Genomic DNA, 25562 nt, shown 5'->3' with positions numbered 1-25562 from the left:
AAGGGTCCAATGGCTTTAAGTAATATCTTCAAATTATTAGGGAGGTTTAGATGCATGTTGCGCGAGCAAATACGTGAACGTAAACGTCAGAAAATGGTGGTGTTTCTTGGTAACGTCACCACTTTGGACTTATTGCATGCTACACATACGTACCTAATGACATGAAAAAATGGTTACTTCGCGTATGCTAAAATCGTGAGATTTAAACAACACAATTTCGGACGTTAACGTTCACGTTCACGTTCACGTATTTGCTCGCGTTTCGTGCAGCTAAACATCCCTATTGTGGGTGTCAGTTAAAGGCAGTGGACACTATTGGTAATTGTCAAAGATTAGCCTTTACAGTTAGTGTATCTCAACATATGCACAAAATAACAAACCTGTGAAAATTTGAGCTCAATCGGTCATCGAACTTTCGAGATAATAATGTAAAAAAACACACCCTTGTCACACGAACTTATGTTCGTTTAGATAGTTGATTTCGAGACCTCAAGTTCTAAATCTGAGGTCTTGAAATCAATTTCGTGGAAAATTACTTCTTCCTCGAAAACTATGGCACTTCAGAGGGACGCCCTTCATAGACCTTCAACCGAAGAATGGTGAAAATGTACCCCTGAATGTCTACATATGAAATAGAATGACAAAACCGAACCTGATGGATGCGAAGAATGAAATCATGTGTGCCCGAAAGCGAAATTAAATGCTATGAAAGAAACCACATGGTCTGAATGAATTGGGGGGAAACACGTACATTTGAATGCGTGTTATGTACTTGCCAATATTTGCTAACATTTACCGTAAAAACCTAATAAAAATAGCTTTACAAAAGTGAGCGAGTATAAATAAAAAAAATTAAAAAATGAAGAATAAAAAGAAGATCTAGCTTGTGTTATACCATGTATTAAACAGCCCACTCAACCACAACTTAAAATTGATTGAAGGCCATGAGAAAATTCGTTAGAAACGGCTATCACTAAAAAAGCGAAAGTTGTAACGCAGGTTATGAAGGGTGCAGGTACAGTTGTTGCAGCAGCATCAGTAGCATCACCAACTGCAGCAGAATCATGCAGTGGTAGCATTATCAACAGCAGCAGTAGACAGCAGTAGCAAATAACCACAACGACTGTATAGGGAGGTTTCGCATTCGAACGGATACGGTTAGTAAGACGGGTACGTCATCATTATGACTTGATACGCCACTCGCTATCCGCTATACGTGCAGACGACACTGATGCCCTGCTTGCTACACGTGCACAAGCACGAGTAGGTTACGTAAGCACGTATCCGTTCGCATGCGAAAACTCCCTAATATGAAAAAGTTACGTTGAATGTTGTTATTAATCACAGTTTCAAAAAGTTACAACTTCACAATATCAAATTGTGTCTGACAGCATTCTAAAAAGAAACACATTAAGTAACAACAAAACCAAAACCGTTACAAAACTACTTAAACCAATTGTCCCCTTTTATTTCATACATTTGATGTGGCTCTTTCTCAGGTTGTTTATGATTTCTACGGTGCCACAGGGGAGTTAAGGGTAACCGGGGACATCGTGTGGCCGGGCGGCGCCTCCAAACCACCGCTGGATACTCCTGAGTGCGGCTTCGACAATGAAAACCCCGCTTGTCACCACCAAGGTAGTCCTATATTGATGCGCCCCACTAAATAAATTCCCATAGCATACAGTTCAAAACGGTTATCAACAAAATACAAAACAGAATTCATTGTAATTTAAGCCTCACACCTTTTTACAGGTGAACTTTTTACTCATGAACCCTGCTCGATTTTTTTCATGGAAAGTCCTTAGGCCCGTTGAGTTATTCCCAATTTAAGTCACAACACTCCTAGCCCCTACACCAGTGTGATTTCCAAAACGTCCTAGCATAAATCTTGAAAGAGTTTCCCTACACCTCTTAGCAAATAGAACCCTTATTTAGGGACATTTAATATCCAAGAAGTGAACAACCCCCAATGTGTAATGTAGAATATTTTAAGAACCTACACAAAATTACTGAGCTCGACACTCCGTTTTCTCCGTATTTAGTGGCGGGGGTGCACCCATATAGCTCTTCCAGAGATCATTGGTATGCCCTAGTGTGTTTTATGGTGTAATTAATTTTGAACAATAGCGGTGGCACGGTGAGGGTTGGCCCTGTTCCCTTTTAGACATCTTCCCCACGAGCAACCCCCCTCCCCACCCCGAAAAAACGACAACAAAAAATGCACATGCGACATTATATCGAGCACCAAACACCTCTGCCATACACTAGTGGTATAGTAGACGTTGATTAATTAATTTTTAGATTTTTATAAATTCACACAACTCCGATTCAGACGATGTATTTTAACGTCCTTTTTTCATTAATGTATAGATTCAAGTGTGTCTACAACTATCGTCATAGCATGTTCCATCGTTGCCATTGCCGCCGTCATCATCTTAGGTGTGTACAGGTAAGAACAATGCGCTTGATTACATCAACAACGAACGGGTGCCCAATGCCAATAAGCCATGTTGTTAAAAAAGGGCGAACAAGAAACAACAGACCCCAAATTAAGCATGACAAAAACAGAGTAGAAGGTCCGAGAGACTAAATAACCAGTTGGGGACATTACAGAGGGGTTAATAAGGCAGGAATCAAAAAAATTGACCAGTGTTTTTGAGTTACGTTTTTAAGATGTGAGTTTTGTGTTTTTATATTAAGTATCATTACGGGCAGCCTCCAGTACAATTTTAAATTCTATTTCTGTGAATATAAGAAAGGTTAAAGTATTTTGCCGTATTTTGTAGTAGTTGAATGGAATGAAAGAAAAAACAAAATTGCCAGGTAAGTCCTCCACATGGACAAATTACAATAAGCTCTAGGCCAACTCCACCAAAGTCTCAAATTGTAGCGTACAGCACGTGTTAAAACAAACTCTTTATACGTGCAGAATGTCCTGTCGATTCTTGGCTGCATGAGAATACAAAGCCCCAATGTTAACAACACGTGTTATTTGTTTTCAACCCCCAATATTCATGAAACTGAAGTAACACTAGCTACGGAGTCCCTACCACAGGTAAATGACTGAATTCGAGTCTTCTGCAAACTTCCATTACAAAATTTCATCCCATGATTTGTCGCTTCGTTTCAAACAAATCCATATTCACTATTTTAAAACGTTTGTGAACAACATTTACAAACGGTGGCTTCTTTTTCGTTGCATGTGTGGCTTGTTTTGGCTTCACATCTAGCTGCTTCAACCTTGGTTGGCAAAAACTCGGGCTTTAACGTTTCCATAGGCATGTGTCCCACCGGTTTAGAGCTCCGGATTCAAACTCTGGTTTTTTGGAGTCCCAGACTTGACACATGTGACCTAAGCAAGATTTATTTTTTTTGACGATGCTTCGTCCTTCGGATGGGACGTAAAGCCGTTGGTCCCGTGTGTTGTGTAACGTACGTAAAAAAACAATGCACTTATCGAAAAGAGAAGGAGTTTGCCTGGTGTTCCTTGTTTGATTGATAGCATATTGCACTAAAGCACATTGTGCTTTGTAAAAAGGAGAATGTCTCATAATTAAAACGTAGAGTCCCACAAACCTTACATGAAAACACTGATGTTAAAGTTCCTTGAGCGTCACTGAGTGACGGATATGCCCGTTATACAAGAAGCTACTTTTATAGAATGGTCTATGTAAGACTCTTATGAACGAGGTACGTCAGAACTCTCTTAAACAACAAAGAAAGGCCATCGAGGGAATACACTTGAATACAACCCTCCTGTAACAAATCCTGCATTAAATTGCAATTTAAAAACTGGCATGCTGCCTGCTTTTGTTCTTCGTTTATTTTTTTTTTAAAGCTTAGGGCTTCGTTCAGTTGAATTTAAATGATCACTAATGGCCTCCAGCATTAAGTAAATTGACAACAATAAAAAGGGCAGACTGAAAGATATTTAAAACCCCCCAGAATATCATAGATTTAAGAAAATATAATGAATAGGGTAGATGGCCTTAGCTTTCGATCCAATCCAGACCTTCTTCATGAAAAGTGTAGGATTAGAGAGCAAGTTGCATCATGATGCAACTAACAATAGTCAATTAATAAGAATAGCAAGATCAAAGGTATGATGATTTTAAAAGTAGGTATGAGGGACCTGTGGAAAAAAAGGGGGGGGGGGGTTTACATCAGATAGTTACAGTGATGAATTTTTAAAAACAACTTTAAACAAGATTAATTTATACTTTATGTACAGAATATATACAACATATAAGTTCTAAGCCCAAAAGGTTTGACTGTCTTGAGTTGGTGAATCCAGTGTGATTCTCTATTCTTACGGTGTGTGTCATCACCATTGCAAGCTTCAATCACCAGAAGTTCAACATCAATAACACTATGATTGGGGCTGTTGAAGTGGATAATATGCATAATATGCTGAACAACTCGGAGAAAGAGATAGGTAGCGAAAAACAAAAATTAAAATGGAACATAAAAATGAAACAATATAATAGGAAAACACACTGGACATAACCCATAATACTCCGTTGCCTTTGAGAAGGTCTTCCTTTCAAAGGTATTCCTTTCAACTGACAATTCAAAACCTAATAGTGGAATTTATTGAAGCATGACCATATTTTGTTTTTGTCGCATTGCACTAAAAACTCCACTATTATGTCGCAGGTTGCACAGTTTGAATGGGTAGGCATTTGATTGCTTGATGTGAGGGCAGCATAAGAATGGCGGTTACCCTTGACCGTATAGATGTGATTATTACTATTGGAATCCCGTCAGAGAACCCGCTCAACTCAAGGAGTCTCGCTGAAGATGGGCACAATGCGTGTGTGATTTTAGTGCGGGGTATAAATAAAGGAGAAATGGGGTTAATGGAGGAGAAACTGTAGTTCAATTTCAGCATGCACGTTCAATACTGAAACCGTTCTCTCCAATCTTGAATGCAATACCTATAATTGTAGGTCACCCTTTCCTATCATATGAAGAAAAAAACCTACAATTTGTCCACTCTCTCTAATTAAAAGTAAACGAACGTTATTTTTTCTAACAAAAGCATTTTAAAAGTCAAGAGTTGACCCGGAATAAAACATGACTGACTTTCAGTTTAAACCATTTCTTTGTAATTTTGAAGTAGATTCTGAGTCAAACTGACTCAGAAGTGGGTCAAGCCAAACGGGACTCTGAGTCCGGTGACATGTTGACCCGGTTTTGTTTAGAGTGTCGTCGTGGCAATGCATTAAAAATGCGGTCGTGACACTTGTGTCCTTGAGTTAAGACACTTAACTACTATTGCTTCTCTCCACCCAGGGGTAAATGGGTACCTGTGAGGGAAGGGATAGTTCTTGTGATTCAGCAGAGTAGCGCATTTGTTACACGAGGCTGTATACTCACCAGGGAACTGAGATGGTTTAAGGAATGAGTTAAATGGCCCAGTGACCAGGGATCGATTTCACAAAGAGTTAGGACTAGTCCTAACTTAGGACTAGTCCTAGGAGATATACAAATTGCGTGGATAGTCCTAAGTTAGGACGAGTAACTGGTCCTAACTCGAGATAAGACTAGTCCCAACTCTTTGTGAAATCCACCCCATGGGTATTGTAAGAAGCGCTTTGGTACGCCCTTCGGGTGTGATAAGCGCTGGTTAAAAACTGAATAATATTATTATTATCCTATTATTCATGTCTATGGACATCTCTTTATACAGAAAACTGAAGAAGGACGCTGAGATCCAAAGCAGGGCGTGGCAAATAAAGTGGGAGGAGCTTCAGTTTCAAAGTGAACTTGGAAGGGTACCCACAAGTTCCACCTTCTCCATTGTAAGTGTTATTCAGATGTTAAGTTTAAAATATAGTGGCCGTTTCTGTTTTACACTATTCGGGTTCAGTGTTTGTTGTCACGAAAGTAAACTTTCAGACTGTGCGTTCAGAAATAGTGTCTGGTGATTTATCAAGATTTCTGAGGTGTATATAATTATTTGCAATTTTTTAATTTTTTTTAAATATATTTTTTATACTGTTCATTATCTACACTAAAATACAGACTGTTTGTCTTTTCTAGTGTGAATTTCTGTGTTTTTAGGTCTTAGATTTTCTTAGTTTTAATAATGCAACTTTTTATTTTATTTTATGTAAATGTCATGAAACTCAGCATTTTTGGGGTGAAATGTATGGCCTGAACCAACTACCCCCCCCCCCCAAAAACAAAAAAAAACCACACACCAACATTTGCGGTGTGATAGAGTGCCGATGAGACAACAGTTAGCTCGATTGTTGTTACGACCTTTCAACAGATTTAGCTGTAATAGACGTATCGCAAATACCACGTGATTAGTTTCGCACAATATTGTGTCGAAAGGAAATGTGGAAAGGAAAAGGAAACACTATTCGCACCACTTTGTATCACTCCTCACAGCGCCGTTCGAACAGGTGTTATTGTGATATGCATTTAATATAAAGGCTATATTATACAAATATTGAGTGGCTTCGCCTCGTGAAATGGAACAGTCCAAATTTTACCTTGCGATAATATTCCTTCCATTCCACGAATTAAAGCCACTCAATATTTGTTTCATATAACTGACATAAAAAATATATAGATCCTTGTCATTTGATGTATTTTATGAAAAATCACACAAATTACTGACAACCAAAAATCATATAGCGCCGCGTACAGGCAACAATGCACAAATCGGATCACAACCATTTGCACAGGTGCTCCTTTGTTTTAGCAGCGGCGCGGCGGCGCTGTACTGCTCATTTTGAACAAGGATGATCCTAACTGAACCCTGTCTTAAGTGAGTGAGCCATGTTTTTTTTTGGCCCAATTAGCGTTTTTGTTAATTACTCCTCTCGTGAATGGAGTAGAAAGCCTTCCTTTCATGACTTCCTTCATTATACGTTTGAGAAACATAACGGAGAATTTGAGTGGCCTAGGTTATCGGGTTTATCTTCTACGTCCATATCAAGTGACACTGGTCCAAGGTTCTGGGGACTTCCCCATAGACATGTACTGCTGGAAAAATTGAAATTGGCAGGCAACAAGCTTGTCTGTCAACAGGTAGTACAGACTTGACTGTGCCAGCTGGCAAGCTTCACCAAAGCTTCCTAAGAGTTGTTTACTATGGTGGTCAGGGGTGGGTTGGGATGGGGGGGGGGGGCTGGGGGATTTTGTTTGACTTTTTGAATGGAGTGTCTGAAGAGAAAGGTCAATTGTGTTTATCCTCTTTTTGAGTTGGGCATAAATGTGTTCAAAAAGTAATGGGCTTTGAGTAACAAGATCTTTTTACTTGCTATCCTCCTTCCAACCCCCCCCCCCACCTCAAAGGTGGTGGGGATGCTTAGAGTCCATTTATGCAACAGTGAATCCCCCCTGTTGGGTGTATAGTGTGTACACAGTGTATAGTGTGCCATGTTTTTCATGGCCCGCTTAACAGATAGTATTTTGTCTGCTTAGCGTGGAATGCAGGGTTAACTGGGAAATGCTATTCTCCATGGGCGAATAGGTCTTTTTGATCGCCGGTGCGGATGGGAGTACTAGTGAATGTCACGTGAAGTAAGTTCAACCACTCAAATGACAAGGATCTGTATGTCAGTTATATAATGAAGAATACTGAATCTGAAGTTGAAAGTAATTAATTCAGAAACGATATTTTTCAAGGGATAACAAATTACGCAATTTTAAGCTGAAGAGAAAAATAAATATATATTTATGACAACAACTGACAACAACGAAATAATGCAAGTCCTAATTATAAAGAAGGTCATAATAGTTTCCTTTAACTTTCAGCTCTTTCCGTTTATGTCTGCATTTATGCATGTATCATGTTCCAATCACAGGAAAATGTATCCGTCAGGACAGAAGAAGGGAGACAAATCTTCACAAAAACTGCTTTTTATCAGGTGGGTTAAGCCTCGATTTTGAGGTGTAAGCGTATTTTTTTTGTTTTTATCGTAGAAGTGTTATTGTTTAGGCTTCAAAGGAGTGGGCTTGACCCTTACAAAGCGGATTGACTTTTGGCAGTTTCTGGACTTCTTTTTGAAAAGAAAAGTGTTATTGAAGGGAAGGTATACGTTTAGTAGTCACTCATAACATCTAATGCACTGAAACTTACTTGGTATAAGAAGCCTAAAGCAGCTTTCGATAGTATTAAGCAGTTTGAAAATCATTTTACTTCGAAGTAGTGTGGTTAAGGACAAATAAAGCAGAGAGGCGTTACTGTCAGTAACGTTTCTCAATTGGTGTATTCCACTTACAGATTATTCTTCCAGTGTGGGTATAATCTCTCTCTGGATTTTGGGCGATATCTCTCAAAAACGCGATTGAAAGTTTGATAATAATATATAAATATCCAACAATCAAACCGTTAAAAAAATTAAAAAGTATACATTCCCTTTTAGCCTGACTCCGGTTTATGAAGATCCTGTTATGCCTGTTATGACCCAATTTAAGAGCTAAATTGGTTCAAAAGTCACAACGCACCGACATGATTAGTCGTACGTGAACGTGATTTGTTATTGTCCTACCACCAGGGTCATACTGTAGCTGTCAAGAGATTGGACAAAGATCGCATTGACCTAAAGAGGAATCTTCTGATAGAGCTAAAAAATGTAAGTGACGTCACCCATTACCCATATTTATAGTCATTTGTAAAAAATCACTTTGGTCAAATTTCTGTAATTAATTTTTAGGTCACAACTTAATCGAGAGAGAGAGGGAGAGAAAGGGGGAGCTCTCTTGCAATTAAGTTTGTTGGATTTTTTTCCCTTTTTTTTTTTTTGAGTACCGGTGCAAATGATCGTGCGGTTCATTTGTTCAGTGCAGGATCCTTGAATTGAGTGCAGCCTGTAGCCTTCTGTTCCTTTAGAATGCGACACGCTAGCGAGCAGTAATTACAACGCGTAAATTTATTTGAATGGCTACAAATATGTTAAGGGTAGCCTCAATGTCATACTTATTATTGAATTGAATTGAATCGAATATTATGGAAAAGCCATTCATGAGCGTACCATTACCTAGAGTGCGTTTTGGCGACCCCAACCCAAAACTGTTTCGGTTGTTGGTCGTTGGTTCTGCTGTTCAGACTGAACGATAACCGAGTTGTGAGCTGGGTTACCGTTTTTGTTATGACGTCAGAAACAATAATTGGTTACAGACGCACCCCTAGCTCGCCTAAAGATGGTTGATCACAGGTCAGGGATTGTTTTTAACACATGACAAGTTTTCGTGTTTCCTCCCTGGCGATCCCAATTGGTATTGTGTAGACGCTGTGTCCTGTGACATCACTTGTTCACAAAAGAGCCACAGAGCCTGGACTTCCAGCAGGCACGATTTGTACACAGCCTAATGGAAGAAAACATAAAATCCTATATTTTATGGAGATTTCACTGTCTAATTCTTATCAACTTTTAATATGATGAAATAACTATGATCTCAGAACTTGTCCAATTTTTACTTTCATAACTCTTGGATTTATGTGGAAGTTATGACATAAAATGTAAACCTTATGACCAGTGCAGTATTTTGAATACTCAAAGAATGTACAAGGTCACACTAATTGTAAAAATAGTTCACATGGTCAATAGCTCCCCAAAAGTTAAAAAATTAAGTGTGACTATAACAAATTGTTATTTGTTATTATCCCTGTCGTTTGTTACTCTCACCATAGACTTACTCTATGCTCTCACACAGTTCAAAAAATCATGGTCAACGTGAGAATTCGGAGAAATCATTTGATAAAATGACAAAAATCAAATGATCAGCATAATCTTCAACACAGTAAACACACTGTGTGGACGTGGTGTTTGAAGTCCATATAAATGTGTGGACCTCTTTTGTTTACAGGTCTACACTTCGTATGAAACGCACACATTGTCAATAATTGGTTTCGTCCTCGCTCTGTCAAAACTCCCAGATCCCTTTAGTTGATGTCCTCGATTTCAACGGTTTAAAATATGAAGCTAAGCAGATAAAGGAATAACACAGAGCATGCAGAATTTGGTAAACAGCCGAAACAAAAATGTATGATTACTTCGTGCGACTGATAATGTTAGGTTTACTGTAAGACAGTGGACACTATTGGTAATTACTCAAAATAATTATCAGCATAAAACCACACTTGGTAACAAGTAATGGGGAGAGGTTGAGAGTTGAGAGTGTATAATTGTGAGAAACGGCTCCCTCTGAAGTGACATAGTTTTCGAGAAAGAAGTAATTTTCCACGAATTTGATTTCGAGACCTCAAGTTTAGAATTTGAGGTATCGAAATCAACCATCTAAAAGCACACACCTTTCTGTGAAAGGGTGATATTTTCTTTCATAGTTATCTCGCAACTTGGACGACCAATTGAGCTCAAATTTTCACAGGTTTGTTATTTTACGTATTTGTTGAGATACACCATGTGATGAGACTTCTTTTTTGACAATAACCAATAGTGCCCACTGTCTTTAAGTGCGTAATTGTTTTTTATTTATTTAAAACCTTTTATAAAATTGAGCCAGGGCCGTGGTTGGGATATCTGCCACAAAAATATGTCCTTCTGGACTGGGAATTTTGTTTTTTATTTTCATACGAGGCAACTTTTACAGGCAACTTGGGAGCAAACAACTCTAGTGCATGCTGCAAGACCAATTTGGTAACACATGGGTAATTGTTCAAAAAATGTCTTACGATTCACAAGAAAATTATGAGAACATTCAAAGGTGAATGGATTTTCTTATTAGAGATTGCCTGGAACTGGTTGCCAGTAAGTTGCCTCGTGTGACATGGGATTAAAGGCAGTGGACACTATTGATAATTGTCAAAGACCAGTCTTCTCACTTTGTTTATCTCAACATATGCATAAAATAATAAACCTGTGAAAATTTGAGCTCAATTGGTCGTCCAAGTTGCGAGATAATATGAAAGAAAAAACAGATCCTTGATTTCGAGACCTCAAATTCTAAATCTGAGGTCTCGAAATGAAATTCGCGGAAAATTACTGCTTTCTTGAAAACTACGTCACTTCAGATGGAGCCGTTTCTCACAATGTTTTATACTATCAACTTCTCCCCATTACCCGTTACCAAGTAAGGTTTTTGCAAATAATTATTTTGAGAATTTACCAATAGTGACCACTACCTTCAAGAGAGTACCATAGAGTGTTCCTCACTAAGTTTGTGATTTCTGTTATTAGATGAGGCACGTAGGACACCCAAATCTGGCGCGGTTTATTGGATTATGTGTGGATGTCCCCAACGTGTTCATCGTCAATGAGTACTGCCCAAAGGGAAGTCTGATGGTAAGTAAAACGCTTTGTACTCTTGTGTACTGTCTGTCTCCCACTTGATGCCAGAGTTGGAGTTATTGAAGGTATACGTTTGGTTATAAATCTTACAAAATATTATATAGGATTTGAGGCATTGCATGGTGCGGTATCAATATATATTTGGTTTGCGGTAACACCATGTGTGTATCTACTTGCCAGGTAGAGTTTGTTCTTAGAGAACTGTCTTTCTTTATTCTACTACCGCGGTTGCTCGGGTGGTCGGGAGACTTGTTCTCAGTTCTGACAAGAGAGAGAGACTTGTTCTCAGTTCTGACAAGAACTGTACTGATGTTAACTATTACCCGGGCGGATGGTATAGGAAATAGGCTGGGACTGCTAGTTTAGTTTATAGGATCGTAATTAACTGTTCTTTTATAGGTCTCAACGTTTAGAATAGCTTACTCTCGTCATCGTCAGTTAAAAACAACATACTCAGTTTGTGTGTTTCTTCCTGCTATAGGAATTATTCTTCCTGCGTGAACACATTCGGTCCGGATTCCGGCGAGTACTTAAAAACACGACCCCTCTTGAATGTTTTTTTCACATGTTGTTTTTAATCGACTGGTTCCAAAAATCAAAGGAAATTTTTGTCTTTAAAAGTCCGAGACCAATAACTCAATTTCTAAGGGGGGATACCATGATCACCCCAACGACCTTGATCAATACCTCTAATGGAGTAACAAGGCGATCTGCCGGTTATTAAGGGTTAGTACGTTCAACAGTTGTAGCAACTGTCATGCCAGTATACACACGAGACGTAGGTCTACCTATTGGGGTTAGTCATAATCTGGATCAAAATGCAATGTTGGCATTAAAATATGGTCATTCTGAAAGTTATTGGGCGGAATTTGGTAAGTGAACTTGTATACAATGTCGATGAAATGATTTGGTAAACGGGTAAATTATTCAGACAGGAATAAACAAATCAAACAAGAAAAACGCACCTTAACCTCCCCCCCCCCCATTTTACTTATGCAAACTTTTCACAAAATGTTTGCTTTTTTCTTTCAGGATATTCTGCAGAACGATTCCATTAATCTGGATTGGCTTTTCAAGTATTCACTTATAAGTGACGTCATAAAGGTAAAACCGACAACTTATAGCATCTTGAAACACAATGCCGTGATTACACCCAATGATGTGTTACGTGCTTGTTGTCTTTGTTAGCCAATTATTCCCTAGCCTTGTCCAAGGCTCCTTACGCAAGTGCTTGCGTAAAGAGCCTTGGACAAGGCTAGTTATTCCCTTATATTAAGTAAAGTAATCACTCCATTGTTGACGTCTCCATTAAAACAGTTCATGGGCTTCCCCTTTAAATAAAAGTACTTATTTCACTTAGTTTATAATGACGATGAATATAGTATATAATAATATTATAATGTATTCTATAAATGATAATAATTTAATAATATACTATTATTACATTATTATTGTTGTCAACCAAGGGCCTTCATTGTCACAGTCGTAAGTCAATTTAGAAAAGTGGAAACTGCGAGCAAAATGAGCACTTACTTAATCTATGGCAGTGGGTCAAACAGTTCCTAACATAAACAAAACCCACGAAAAATGAATTAAGATTTTGTTAAGTTGTCCACTTCGGAGATCGCCTCGAACTATTTGTTGTAAGTTACTGAATGTAAACAGGGTATCGAGAGCCTGTAAAGAAAAGACTGCAACATCAGGATGTTATCATTTTCTCCCAATGCATTACCAGGGGGTACAATACCTTCACCGCAGTGCATTGTCAGTTCACGGTAGACTCAACTCCTCTAACTGCCTCATTGACAGCCGTTTCGTGCTCAAACTCACCGACTTCGGGTTGCATACGCTGAGAGAGGGCGCCACAGAAGCACATGGATGCCACGCCGTCATGACAAGTAAGTACGTGTATATGTTGGTGCTGAGGTCTCGTATGGTCTAAAAAGATGTTTTTAAGTTATACAGTAGATAACCCTTTCCAAAAAGCTTACCTTTAAGTCCTAAGTTACACTATACTAAACAAGAACTTGCACGACCATCAACAGCCCATTGGTTCTTGGATGAGACCGAGGGACCGCGCGTTTTGAGCGATGACGCTTTCTCCCTCATCCCCCAGTTAGTTTGCAAGAAATGTTTTCAAGAACCCAATTATTGTTCTTGTTTTGTACAGAATGTCTGTGGATCGCTCCAGAATTATTACGAGAGCCGAAGCTTAGTATGACGAAGGAGGGCGACATCTACAGCATTGGGATCGTCATGAAAGAAATAGTTACAAGAGAGGGCCCGTACGACGCCGAGTCTAAGTACATGGATATGGCGGGTAATTTTTTTATTTCTATCTCGGATAAAAGATTATGTTTATCTTGTAGCTACGGAATAAATTACACTTGGGGAAAAAATAATTGGTTAGTTGCAGGTGTGTTGTGATTTGAGGCATTGTGGCTGTTTGTGGTGGCCCTGAATTTGTTTTTTGTTTTTAAGATACAGAAAAAGATGAGTTGATGAACTAGCAGTTGAACCAAACTAATTGACAAAATAGGGTGACTTGGGGAGCTCACCGGGAGCACTCCACGTGTACGGCAACGTTTCTAGTGTTTCAAGGTGTTTTAACTCTCAGAAATCTGGTTCACAATTTCAAAGATGAATCGTTTCTTATGCATATGTTGAGATATACCAACTGTGAAGGCTAGTCTTCGACAATTACCAAGTGTCCACTGCCTTTAAGTTGTCATTGCTATCATTCTGCTCAACGTGTCAGTTTTCATGATAATTAATTGTTTGAATACTTACCAATGTATGACTCAAGCAGACATTAGAACAATCTGTATCATTATTGCTTGTCTTAAACTATGGTTTCATCTGTTGGAAATAATCTCTATCGACTTAAAACGCTTAAAAACGCTTGCTCAGAATACAATGTGAATCATCTGTAGAATCTGTTTTCTGTGGATTATCACCTCTCCAGGTCAAATTATTGGTGGCGCACTTTATTTAAGCATCGATTTATTATTCTGATTCTATTGCTGATTGTTTCCCCATTCAGAGATACTAGAGAAAATCAGAGCTCCCCCTGAGCACGGTCCCGTGTTTCGTCCACGAGAATCAGAAGAGAAGAGGGATCCTAATCTATCTGAGCTTATGAAAGCATGCTGGGCTGAAGAGCCGAGGAATCGTCCCACCGCTAACACGCTTAGATCATCTATGGATAATTTCAACAGGTTTGTTATTCTCGATTATATCTGTTGAAACATGGAGTTACCTTGCAAACATCAACAGTGACAACTGGGAGATCCTCGCAAGAGATCGCACCAAATGGCGGCACGCAGTGATGACCAAGGGCACAAATACTGCAGAGAAGACGCGCCGTGATGTTGCAGATGCTGGTTTGGAACGCCGACATGGACGACGTGCCGTCGCTAACACCAGGACAGGGCCACAGACACTCTCATGTCATTTCTGTGGAAGACTAGTCACTGCCAGAATTGGTCTAATCTCTCATGAGCGAGCCTGTGTCAGAACTCACTCTGTTTTGAGGAGCTATCTACCTCTTTGACCCACCAAGTTGTGACTGCGTCGTTTTTTTTTATATCTTGTTTGCTCTACATAGTCGTTATCGCTGAGCGATAGACAGCCTATTTATATATACACTCCTACTTGATATTGTTATAGTTCCCCAGTTTGAATGTGTATAATTATCCACTTCACTAAACACACACATGCCTGTGCACATTGCTTTGTATTGAAGTCACTTTGTGAACATTCATTTGTTCTATAAACTATAAGACACTGTGTGGCAGGTGTAAGTCCACATAGTGTTTCAACAGATATTCTGGACTACTTTTTTTTTTAACTGGTCCACACTTCGTACGCTATAGCGTTAAAACTCACGGTAAAATGTCTTTGGTCTGTGCAAAGAAGACTACCTCAACAGTGTAGTAATTGACTGCACTCACTATATGTGGACATGTGTAAGTCCACATAGTGTTTCAATTCCCTACATTGTGTGGACTTGTTTTGGTTATCAGGTCCACACTACTTAAAAAAACGTTAACAGACACACTCTATACACATGTTTTTGTTATGTGCATTATTCCTCGAATAGTGTGAAAAACACTGTGTGGACGTGTGTAAGTTCACACTGTTTCAAGTCCCTCCATTTCGTGGACAGCTCACGTCAAAACTTCGAGTATGATGTTTAAACCTATTTATTTTGACAGAGAGAAGAACACAGGAACCAACATTCTTGATAACTTGCTAAATCGCATGGAGCAATACGCAAATAATCTTGAGGAGCTGGTCGAGGAGAGAACTTCTGCATTCTTGGAAGAGAAGAAAAGAGCCGACATGCTGCTCTATGAACTTCTGCCAAGGTGAAAACACAATATTAAGACGCATATGATTTCTATTTTTTTTTTTTTGGGGGGGGGGGGGCAGTAGGCTGAAGATGAATTCAGAATAAATAATAACAAAATAAATCCAAAGACTAATTTGTGCATATGAATGTCTGTGTTTATTTGTTAGCTATTCCTCCTTAGCAGAGACATTATAGAACCCATCTTCAAAAGCAATGCTTAAGTTCTAGAGAGCTATTATACAAATATTTAACACTGCTTAACATTTGTCTTACGAAGCACAGTATGAATGACATGAGGAACCATAATTTTTCTGGATCTGGGCCCAATTTCTTAGAGCTGCTTAAGCACAAAAAAAAGCTCAGCACATCAAAGTTATGCTCACCAGAACGGGGTTAGACTGGTGTTCTACTCATTTCTGCTTAGCAGAAAGTTGTTAAGCAGTATTTTCTACTCAAGCAGCTCTATGAAGTTGGCCCCGCCCTAGGCTTAGCAAGTATACTCTGAAGCTCACTGAACTCATTTTTGATTTTTTGCATTTGCTTTTTTTCCACTCCCCTCAGAGTTGTGGCCAATCAGCTTAAGCTTGGCAAGAGTGTCGATCCTGAAACGTATGACAATGTGACAATCTTCTTCAGCGACATCCAAGGATTTACTGCCCTCTCTGCCCAGAGTACGCCAATGCAGGTTGGAATTATGAGAGTAAAGTCTTTTACCGTATAAACAACATCATCCACTCACAAAAATAATTACTCTTATAAATCCTCCCGGTGAAAGTGGTGAACTTGAATTTTACATTAGTTGAACCAATTTCTGAGTAATTTTGACTCAGATTGCAGGTGGAACTAACCCATAAAATGAGTCAGGCCCCGCGATGGATCCTGATCCGGGTCAATTTTGACCCGGAAGTTTAAAGAGTGAGCAAAAAGTTGTTGCAGCTTCCCAAAGATAAGATGGCGGTCTCACCTTTGTCCCCTCCCCCTTTTTTAAAGAGCAATTAACTCTTTTCAATTAAATGTTTACTCTGATTCACAATAACAAAAACAAAGTGTGTGTCTTTTAATCGAGTACCATTATAACGTGGTTGATGTGGTTGTAATTTGTTGCAGATTGTTGTGTTTCTCAATGATTTATACACCTGTTTTGACGGAATAATTGGAGGTTTTGACGTCTACAAGGTAATGCTGACTCCTTTATTTTTGTAAACCATTATTGCTGAGCTTGGTAGAGTACCTAAGAAATTGGTTGTTGTTTTAGTATAGCAAGATAACTGGCAACACAATATTTTCTATTTAAATAGCTGCGGTACCCCTTGCTGAAATAAAGGATTCAAACTGCACCCAAAAGCTACCGGGCAACCTCAGTGAAGTAGTTGGTTAGACATCTGCTCTAGATTTGCACAGACTGTGGGTTCGAATCCCACCAGAGTAATCCATGCCTGTGATTGTTTTTCACTTTACACGAGAAAGTACTGAGTAGGGTATAACATGCTAACACACATCGTGCAAGGGTAAAAACAACATCAGCATTTTCTGGGTTTGAATTGGTATCGTTTCGTACATGATTTTGATCTGCAGGTTGAAACTATCGGAGACGCCTACATGGTTGTTTCCGGGGTACCAGTCAGAAACGGCGAGACGCATGCGCGAGAAATAGGCAACATGGCGCTGGCCTTGCTGGAAGCAGTGTGCTCCTTTAAGATCAGACACAAGAACGAGATGAAGCTTCAACTACGGGTCGGAATACACACTGGTAAGATTTAAAAACTTTTTAAAAACTTTTTAAAACTTTCTAATTAACAGTTATTTTTTTCACAGGACTCGGGAAAGTACTGAGTGTACAGGGCTAACACACATCGATGTAAAATTAATAGGTTATTCCTGTTATTTTGGTATCTTCCCTCTTCTGTTTGTAGTCTTGAGGGACTTCCATGTTCTCCAGTCCTACCTATGTCCAGGGGGTAACTGTGCTTAAGTTAGGAGGGGCAGCTTCACTTAATTGTGACTGCCAATGCACCTCTTCTCCCACAGTGCAAGTCATGTCACAGTGGAAGTCTGCAACTCGTCTGGCCATGCAACTTATATGTGCAATAACCAGAATATCTGTTCATGTTTTGGAACTCTTCAACCCCTTTAACGTGAGAGCAATATTTAGCAAAGGTCCCATGCTAAATTGTAGCATGGTTGTAAAATTTTACAAAATGTACCTCATGTGGAGGACAACAATTTTGTCCTACTGTCCAAATTCTCTTGTAAAAATCTTGTCAAACATTGCTACATTTAACAACAATGGTCACATTATAGCAAGGGACCCTAGTTAAATTGCTGTCGTGTGAAAAGCACTTTAATAATAAATTGCATTTCGTGGAGCCTTTACTCTGATGACTGAGCCGCTGTCCTTTTCGATTATACATTTCAATTAGTTAATACTCTTCATAAATCTATCTTTGTTTATGAATGCGTGAAAGGTCCGTGCGTTGCTGGAGTGGTTGGTCTTAAGATGCCCAGATACTGTCTGTTTGGTGATACAGTCAACACCGCGTCAAGAATGGAATCCAATGGAGAAGGTATTAATTTGTCGAGGTTTCTATCTTCTATAAAACTGTTTGGTTGACTTTACTGACGTTGTATACAATAGGTTTCCCCGGTTGATTTCGGCTAAAATGTTTTCACATTTGAGCGGTTTTTGCCTCTTCTGTGATGAAATCGTCATTCATTTAGCTTTAACACAAATCTTCCACTTACACTGCGAATTCTAATATTTATGTGGATTGTTAAATTGAAGAGTCAGAAACCCGTAGCCCAGTCTTTACCATGGGGATGGCAGAATACTTAAAGGGAAGGTACAGTATTGGTAATTGTCAAAGACCATTGTTCTCACTTGATGTATCCCATCATATGATAAAATAACAAGCCTGTGAAAATTTGGGCTCAATTGGTCATCGAAGCAAGAAAATGATGAAAGAAAAAACACCCTTGATGGACGAATTTGTGTGCTTTCAGATAGAAATAAAAGACTTCCAGCTAGAAGTTTTTTATTATTTTAGTGAGAAACTACCTCTATCTCAAAACTACGTGACTTCAGAGGGAGTCATTATCCACAATGTTTTATAACAGCTCACCAATGCTCGTCACCAAGTCAGTTTTTAAGTTAATATTATTTTTTTAGTAATTACCAAACGTGTAACTTCCCTTTAAATATGAACTTACCATTTGAAGGGATCGAGCTGTATCCAGAGTTAAAAAAACAGAAACAATGAATGGTAGCAGGTTTTGTTCGAATAAAGTTTGATACTTTTTTGACATTCAATTTTGCTCCTATCCATGAAAATATTCCAAATGTATTGCTTTCATTATGTCGAGAACCTTACCTGTAACAATTATATTCTTATTGTCATTAATGCTGCCTTTTCAAGCTCTTAAAATTCACATCAGTTCAGAGACAAAGAAGGTTCTTGAAAGCTTTCACTGTTTCGATGTCCAACTGAGAGGTTCAGTTGAAATGAAGGTGAGTAACATCTTGCTCGATAAGTCGTCTCTATGTTGATGAATCAATAACAGTGTGATGTTACTGCGATGAAAACAAAAATGGTGGAGATGTTGTTGTCGACATGTTGTGTTCTCACTCCCTTTTGCGGTGTTTGATGTTTGGTCAGTCGATTTCGACGTTGTTTCTGTAATTGGTGGGTTGCATGCCTTCTTTCTCGAGCTGGTTTGTACATACACAATATTCAAATTTATTTTTATACAAAATTTGCTGCCAGGCCCTCTTTTAGTATTTTCTATATATTTATATTTTTTTTATAAAGTTTTTGTCTTTGTACCCGTTTGTGCCTTTGTTATTTTTATTGTCTGGATCGTCTTTAGAGAGTGATTATTTTCGCTTTTTGGTTATCCGCAGGCTTGTTCTCTACTATGTAGTCATATTTGTATTGCCTATTTTTTGTATGTACTGTTTGCCTGGAAATAAATAAATAAATAAATAAATACCATTTGACATGTTTGTTAATTTTGTCCGTTAGTCTGCTCTACCATGTACTACCTTTGTGTCCCTTTGTGTCTTTCATTTACGATCTGACAGGGCCAGACTTCTTACCATATTAGTCCATCAATTTTATCAAAAATAGGCCTGAAATTGAAATATTTGCAAGGGGTAAGTCCATCGTTTTTATCAAAAATAGGTCTAAGCTGAAAAAAATAGCAAGAGGTTAGTCCATCATTTTTATCAAAAATGGACCTAAAATTATCAAAAATAGGCCCAAAATTGAAAAAATTGCAGTGGGTAGTCCATCGTTTTTTACAAAAAATAGGCCTAAATTTGAAACATTGCAAGGGGTAAGTCCATCGTTTTTTTATAAAAAAACCTTAACTGAAAAAGTGGCAACTTTATCAAAAATTGACCTAAAATTGAAAAAATGGCAAGGGGTTAGTCCATCATTTTTACCAAAAAATGGGCCTGAAATTGAAAATATTGCAAGGTGTTAGTCCAGAATTAGTCCATCTTTTGTTATAAAAAATGGGCCTAAAGTTGAAAAAAATTGCAACGGGTAGGTCCAGCATTTTTATCAAAAATAGGCCTAAAATTTAAAAAATTGCAAGGGGTTAGTCCATCATTTTTATCAAAAAATAGGCTTGAAATTGAAAATATTGTAAGGGGTTAATCAAGAATTTTTATCAAAAGTGGGCCTAATATTGCAAAAATTGCAAGGGGTAAGTACAACGTTTTTATCAAAAATAGGCCTAAAACTGAAAAAAATTGCAAGGGGTTGGTCAATCATTTTTATCAAAAATGGGCTTAAAATTGAAAAAATGGCAAGAGGTTAGTCCATCACTTTAATAAAACTGGGCCTAAAATTGAAAAAATGGAGAGGGGTTGGTCCATCATTTTTATCAAAAATGGGCCTAAAGTTGAAAAAATGGCAAGAGGTTAGTCCATCACTTTATTAAAACTGGGCCTAAAATTGAAAAAATGGAAAGGGGTTAGTCCATCATTTTTATCAAAAATGTGCCTAAAGTTGAACAAATTGCAACGGGTAGGTCAAGCATTTTTATAAAAATAGGCCTAAAATTGAAAATATTGCAAGGGTTAAGTCCATCATTTTTATCAAAAATGAACCTAAAATTGAAAAAAAGGCAAGGGGTTAGTCCATCATTTTTATCAAAAAAAGGCTTGAAATTGAAAATATTGTAAGGGGTTAATCAAGTTTTTTTTTTTCAAAAGTGGGCCTAATATTGCAAAAATTGCAAGGGGTAAGTACAACGTTTTTATTAAAAATGGGCTTAAAATTGAAAAAATGGCAAGAGGTTAGTCCATCACTTTATTAAAACTGGGCCTAAAATTGAAAAAATGGAGAGGGGTTAGTCAATCATTTTTATCAAAAATGGGCTTAAAATTGAAAAAATGGCAAGAGGTTAGTCCATCACTTTATTAAAACTGGGCCTAAAATTGAAAAAATGGAAAGGGGTTAATCCATCATTTTTATGAAAAATGGGCTTAAAATTGAAAAAAAAAGGGTTTAGTCCATCATTTTTATCAAAAATGAACCTACAATTGAAAAATTGCAAGGGTTTATCATTCCATCATTTTTATCAAAAATGAACCTAAAATTGAAAAAATGAAAAGGGGTTATTCCATCATTTTTATCAAAAAATAGCCTTGAAATTGAAAATATTGTAGGGGTTAATCAAGAATTAAAAAAAAAAAATAGGCCTAAAATTGCAAAAATTGCAAGGGGTAAGTCCGACGTTTTTATAAAAAATTTGCTTAAAATTGAAAAAAATTGCAAGGGGTTAGTCCATCATTTTTCTCAAAACTGGACCTAAAATTGAAAAAATTGCAAGGGGTAAGTCCAACGTTTTTATCAAAAATAGGCCTAAAACTGAAAATATTTGCAAGGGGTTGGTCTATTATTTTTATCAAAAATGGGCTTAAAATTGAAAAAATGGCAAGAGGGTAAGCCCAGCATTATTATCAAAAATAGGCCTAAAATTGAAAAAAATGGCAAGGGGTTAGTCCATCATTTTTATCCAAAGTATGCCTAAAATTTAAAACATCGCAAGGGGTTAAGTCCAGAAGTTTTATCAAAAGTGGGCCTAAAATTGAAAACATTGCAAGTCAAGCATTTATCTAAAAAATAGACCTAAATAAAAAAATAAAAAAGCAAGGGTTAAGTCCATCGATATTATCAAAAACGGGTCTAAAATATGCAAGGGTTAGTCAAGCATTTTCATCAAAAAAGTGGGCCTTAAATTGAAAACATTTCAAGGGGTTAGTCCATTGTTTTTATCAAAATTTTGCCCAAAATTAAAAAAAAATTGCCGTGGTTAGGTCCAGCATTTTAATCAAAAGTAGGCCTAAATTTTGAAAAAAATGCAATGATTTTTAGCAAAAATCCAGCATTTTTATAAAAAAGGTGCCTGAAATTGAAAAGAAATTGACATGGAGAAGGTCCAGCGTTTTTATAAAAAACTTGCCTAAAATTTAATAATGGCAATGGGTTAGAGTTAGTCCAGCATATTTATCAAAAACTAGCTTAAAAAAAAAAAAAAAAAAAAAAAAGGGCAAGTGTGGTAAGTCCAGCACTTTTCTAAAATAAAAGATCCTCCTTAAATTGAAGAAAAAAAATGGCAAGGGGGGGGGGAACAGGTCAACCATTTTTATCAAAATTAGGTCTTAAATTTAAAATAATGGCAAGGGTTGAGTCAAGCATTTTAATCCATATCAGGCCTTAAAAATGAAAAAAAAAGTTAAAATAAAATAAATAACAAGGTGTAAAATAGCACTAAAATTGAAAGAGATTACAAGGGATAAGCCCAGGTATGTCTAGCAGTTTAATCCAAAATAGGTTTAAAAATTTATTCAAAAAAAGGCAAGGGGTAAGTTCAGCAATTTGATAACGTTTTAGCAATTATTGAAACATTCGCAAGGGGCAAGTTCATGATTTGTATCAAATAGTGAAGCCTCGTGTTTAATTTAAGAGCCCTAAATTCGCAACATAGATTTTTGCAATAAATGAATAAAGCGTTGAGCAATTCCAACTACAGTGGTGGGTCTACTATGTCGTCGGTCGCCTGTGACGATTTCCAAACTCTTCAAACCACTCCGGAGTCCGGGGCACTGATGAACTAGCGATTTCAAGTACTCTCACTAGCATCACACTTCACACTTAGATACGGGCCATCTGAAACTGTATAAATTAAACTACAGAATTTAGGCCACAGAAACCTCATGATTGCACTATTAATTTAAAATCTTTTACGCTCGATCAACTTCACAAGGAGATAACCAACCTTCCTCGTTGATCAAAGCCATGAATCAAACAATTCTACAAAGTATAAATTGTAAAATGGCTTGCTTAATTTCTTCAAGTTTTTAAGATGTTTAAGGGAAAGGTACACTACTGAAGAAGCATAGATTTGTAGAAAGAGGTAATTTCTCACTAAAATAATAACAAGCAGAAGTCTTTTATTCCTATCTGAAAGTAACAAACTCGTCCAACTAGGGTGTTTTTTTCTCTCATCTTTTTCTCGCAACTTCGACGACCAATTTAGCTCAAACTTCCACAGGCTTGTAATTGTATGCTTATGTTGCGATACACCATGGATACACCAAGTGAGAAGACTGGTCTTTGACAATCACCAAACGTTAACTTTCCCTTTAACTGATTTTCATTATGAGAGACTTCTTGGAATAACGAATTTATTTGAAACAATTACTTACGATTGAAGATCTGTCGTCCAACCTGTCTCTCTTTATAAGCTTCTAAAACCCTTACAGCAGCTAATAAAAAATGTCTGAGCTTGTCAAGCTGGTGCAAAACGGAATGTGATCACATCACACCCAATCTTATTGCTCTCACCCCCTATTTTCATCTCTTTTTCATGCACTCCGTTCCCTCACAAAACACACCTGGCCAAAGCTTGTTCTTATTCAAACTTACCTTTAGAATATGCAAATAAATGGACCCTAGGATAGTCTGAGCCCTTACAAACCTTCGCGAGGTACAAATGGACTTAGTTACAAAAGACATTGACTGTTAAATGATCATGCGGGGTTCTGGACAGGCTGGGTTTACAATAGATAACAAGGACACTATGTGAATCACAGGCAAAAAAGATAAAATAATTCTTACCAAATTTAAATGCTTGTTTTCTGTGACAAAGAGATATCGACAAACACACCACTGTTTTCAGGAGTTCGTATCTGAAGACACTGTTAGATAAATCCGATCAAAGTTCACCCTCCAAATCATGTGTGCTGGATCTTATACCAACGTCTTTGTTGACAAAATGCCTATAATTTGCGACTTTTGGCCATTTTCCCCTCGATTTTGACAAACAAAGGGTTCAAAGGGAACTTAATTTGATATGTTTAGAGGCCTTAATAAAGTTTCATGTATTTTATCTCCTATTTTGTCTCCATAAAATAGGGTTGGTATCCTTGTCTATATAATAACATACTTTGTTTGAGGACAAACATAAATTAAACCTTTTCTGCCGTAATGTGTTATTTATTTTATCTGTAATTATTTACTCATTTGTTTTTGCAGGGAAAAGGTATCCAGACGACCTACTGGCTGTTAGGGAGTGACGATAGACGGTGCCAAAAAAGCATCACCAAAGACCAAGATATCATGCTCAAATCATGAAACGCCTTCTAAAAGTTAGAGTCTGTATCCGTACAAACAACGATTGATGTACAGCAGTCGACGAGATGCGCCAATAATCACAACTAGTGCTGGACATTATTGAGACATCCATGCAAAGCAACAATTTATCTGTCAGTTTGGAGTATAGTGGTCGCTTGCACCGCCACCTCTCGGACCCCGGTTCAAATACCAAGCGGCACTACGCGGATTGGGTTTTCAGTCCCCAACCTAACTTAATGGGTTTCCAGAGAATACTTCATTGTGGCTATCATCCCACATCTGAAACTGGAAATTCTTTATTTTCTTCTCTCCATTGGGTTCTTGGCTAGTAAAGTGATTAAGTTCTCTGATCCGAGAGTCCTTTGGGAATGACCGTGGCTTCACAACCAGAATAAATTTCATGAAATGAAATGATTTTGTTTGTCATTGTCACACCGAGGTCTTCGCACCCTCTAAAATATGTCACACATTAAGTCTTACCTAATGCCATTGAAGAGATATCTTCGGCTTTGGTCGTGGAGTTCAAAACTGCATAATCTTTTTGTAGGCCTACTTCGAATGATTGGCAAAGCATTTGGTTCTAAAAGTTCAACAGTTACCGTCGAATTATCTCTGAAAGCACCTCTCGCACAGTATTGCATTCACTCTGCGTTCATCCCTTTGTTGTATACTAAAGAAAGACATATCTTCAAAACTGTTTAATACACTGCGTGAACGTTTGTAAGTTTACCTATTGTTTCAAGTTTTATGGGTGGACTTGTTTTTGTCTGAGGTCCACGCATTCCCATTTTTTCCCTGTGGATTTGTTGTTTCCTTTGTTTGCACTTTGGCTTCGTTCCAAGTGCCCTCAATTATTTAGTGATGGTGCAACAATGTGAATTATAACACACCTCTTGCTTGTTCTGTATTCTGGTTGGCTGAAACACTGCATAAACTAATTATTAGTGATCGCGCGCGCATGTTTTGCGGGAACAAGTATCCAAGCGGGCACCAGTCTTTGAAAATAGACCTTATCGCAAATACCAATGCGCAAGCGCAGACTGTTGAATGAGGTGCATTGTGGGATAGATATGGATCAAATTTGGATACCAGCTGGACCACAATGCACCTAATTCAAAGCTTTACGCGCGCGCCCCGGTATTTTCGAAAAAATAGTGCCCGGTTACAGCGCCCTCTCTTGACTTGAACCATGAACAACAACTACAAAACTTCTTTTCTTTTCCAGATTTCTGTTCTTATTTGACATTTAAGACCGAGCGAATTTTATAAAACACATATTGACTGGCATAA

The 25562-nt window shown here is 37.9% G+C and overlaps 1 protein-coding gene across 1 annotated transcript in view; it reads left to right on the top strand.

The window, feature by feature from the left end:
• LOC117288396 (atrial natriuretic peptide receptor 1-like) overlaps positions 1–25328 on the top strand; it is a 41040-nt gene extending 15712 nt beyond the window's left edge. The window contains exons 6-22 of the mRNA XM_033769241.1: positions 1500–1638; positions 2374–2452; positions 5696–5807; positions 7827–7889; positions 8520–8597; positions 11163–11267; positions 12306–12377; positions 13009–13171; positions 13444–13593; positions 14317–14491; positions 15491–15643; positions 16189–16312; positions 16735–16803; positions 17203–17377; positions 18093–18191; positions 19041–19132; positions 24174–25328. Coding sequence (XP_033625132.1) covers positions 1500–1638; positions 2374–2452; positions 5696–5807; positions 7827–7889; positions 8520–8597; positions 11163–11267; positions 12306–12377; positions 13009–13171; positions 13444–13593; positions 14317–14491; positions 15491–15643; positions 16189–16312; positions 16735–16803; positions 17203–17377; positions 18093–18191; positions 19041–19132; positions 24174–24272 — 1947 coding nt within the window. The 3' untranslated portion in view covers positions 24273–25328. The remainder of the gene's footprint in view (positions 1–1499; positions 1639–2373; positions 2453–5695; positions 5808–7826; positions 7890–8519; positions 8598–11162; positions 11268–12305; positions 12378–13008; positions 13172–13443; positions 13594–14316; positions 14492–15490; positions 15644–16188; positions 16313–16734; positions 16804–17202; positions 17378–18092; positions 18192–19040; positions 19133–24173) is intronic.
• The last annotated feature ends 234 nt before the right edge of the window (positions 25329–25562 follow it).

This window comes from Asterias rubens, chromosome 3, assembly GCF_902459465.1.
Source record: "Asterias rubens chromosome 3, eAstRub1.3, whole genome shotgun sequence".
Classification (NCBI taxonomy): Eukaryota; Metazoa; Echinodermata; class Asteroidea; order Forcipulatida; family Asteriidae; genus Asterias; species Asterias rubens.
The sequence above is the reverse complement of the archived record's forward strand: the minus strand, read 5'-3'. Positions and strand labels throughout refer to the sequence as shown.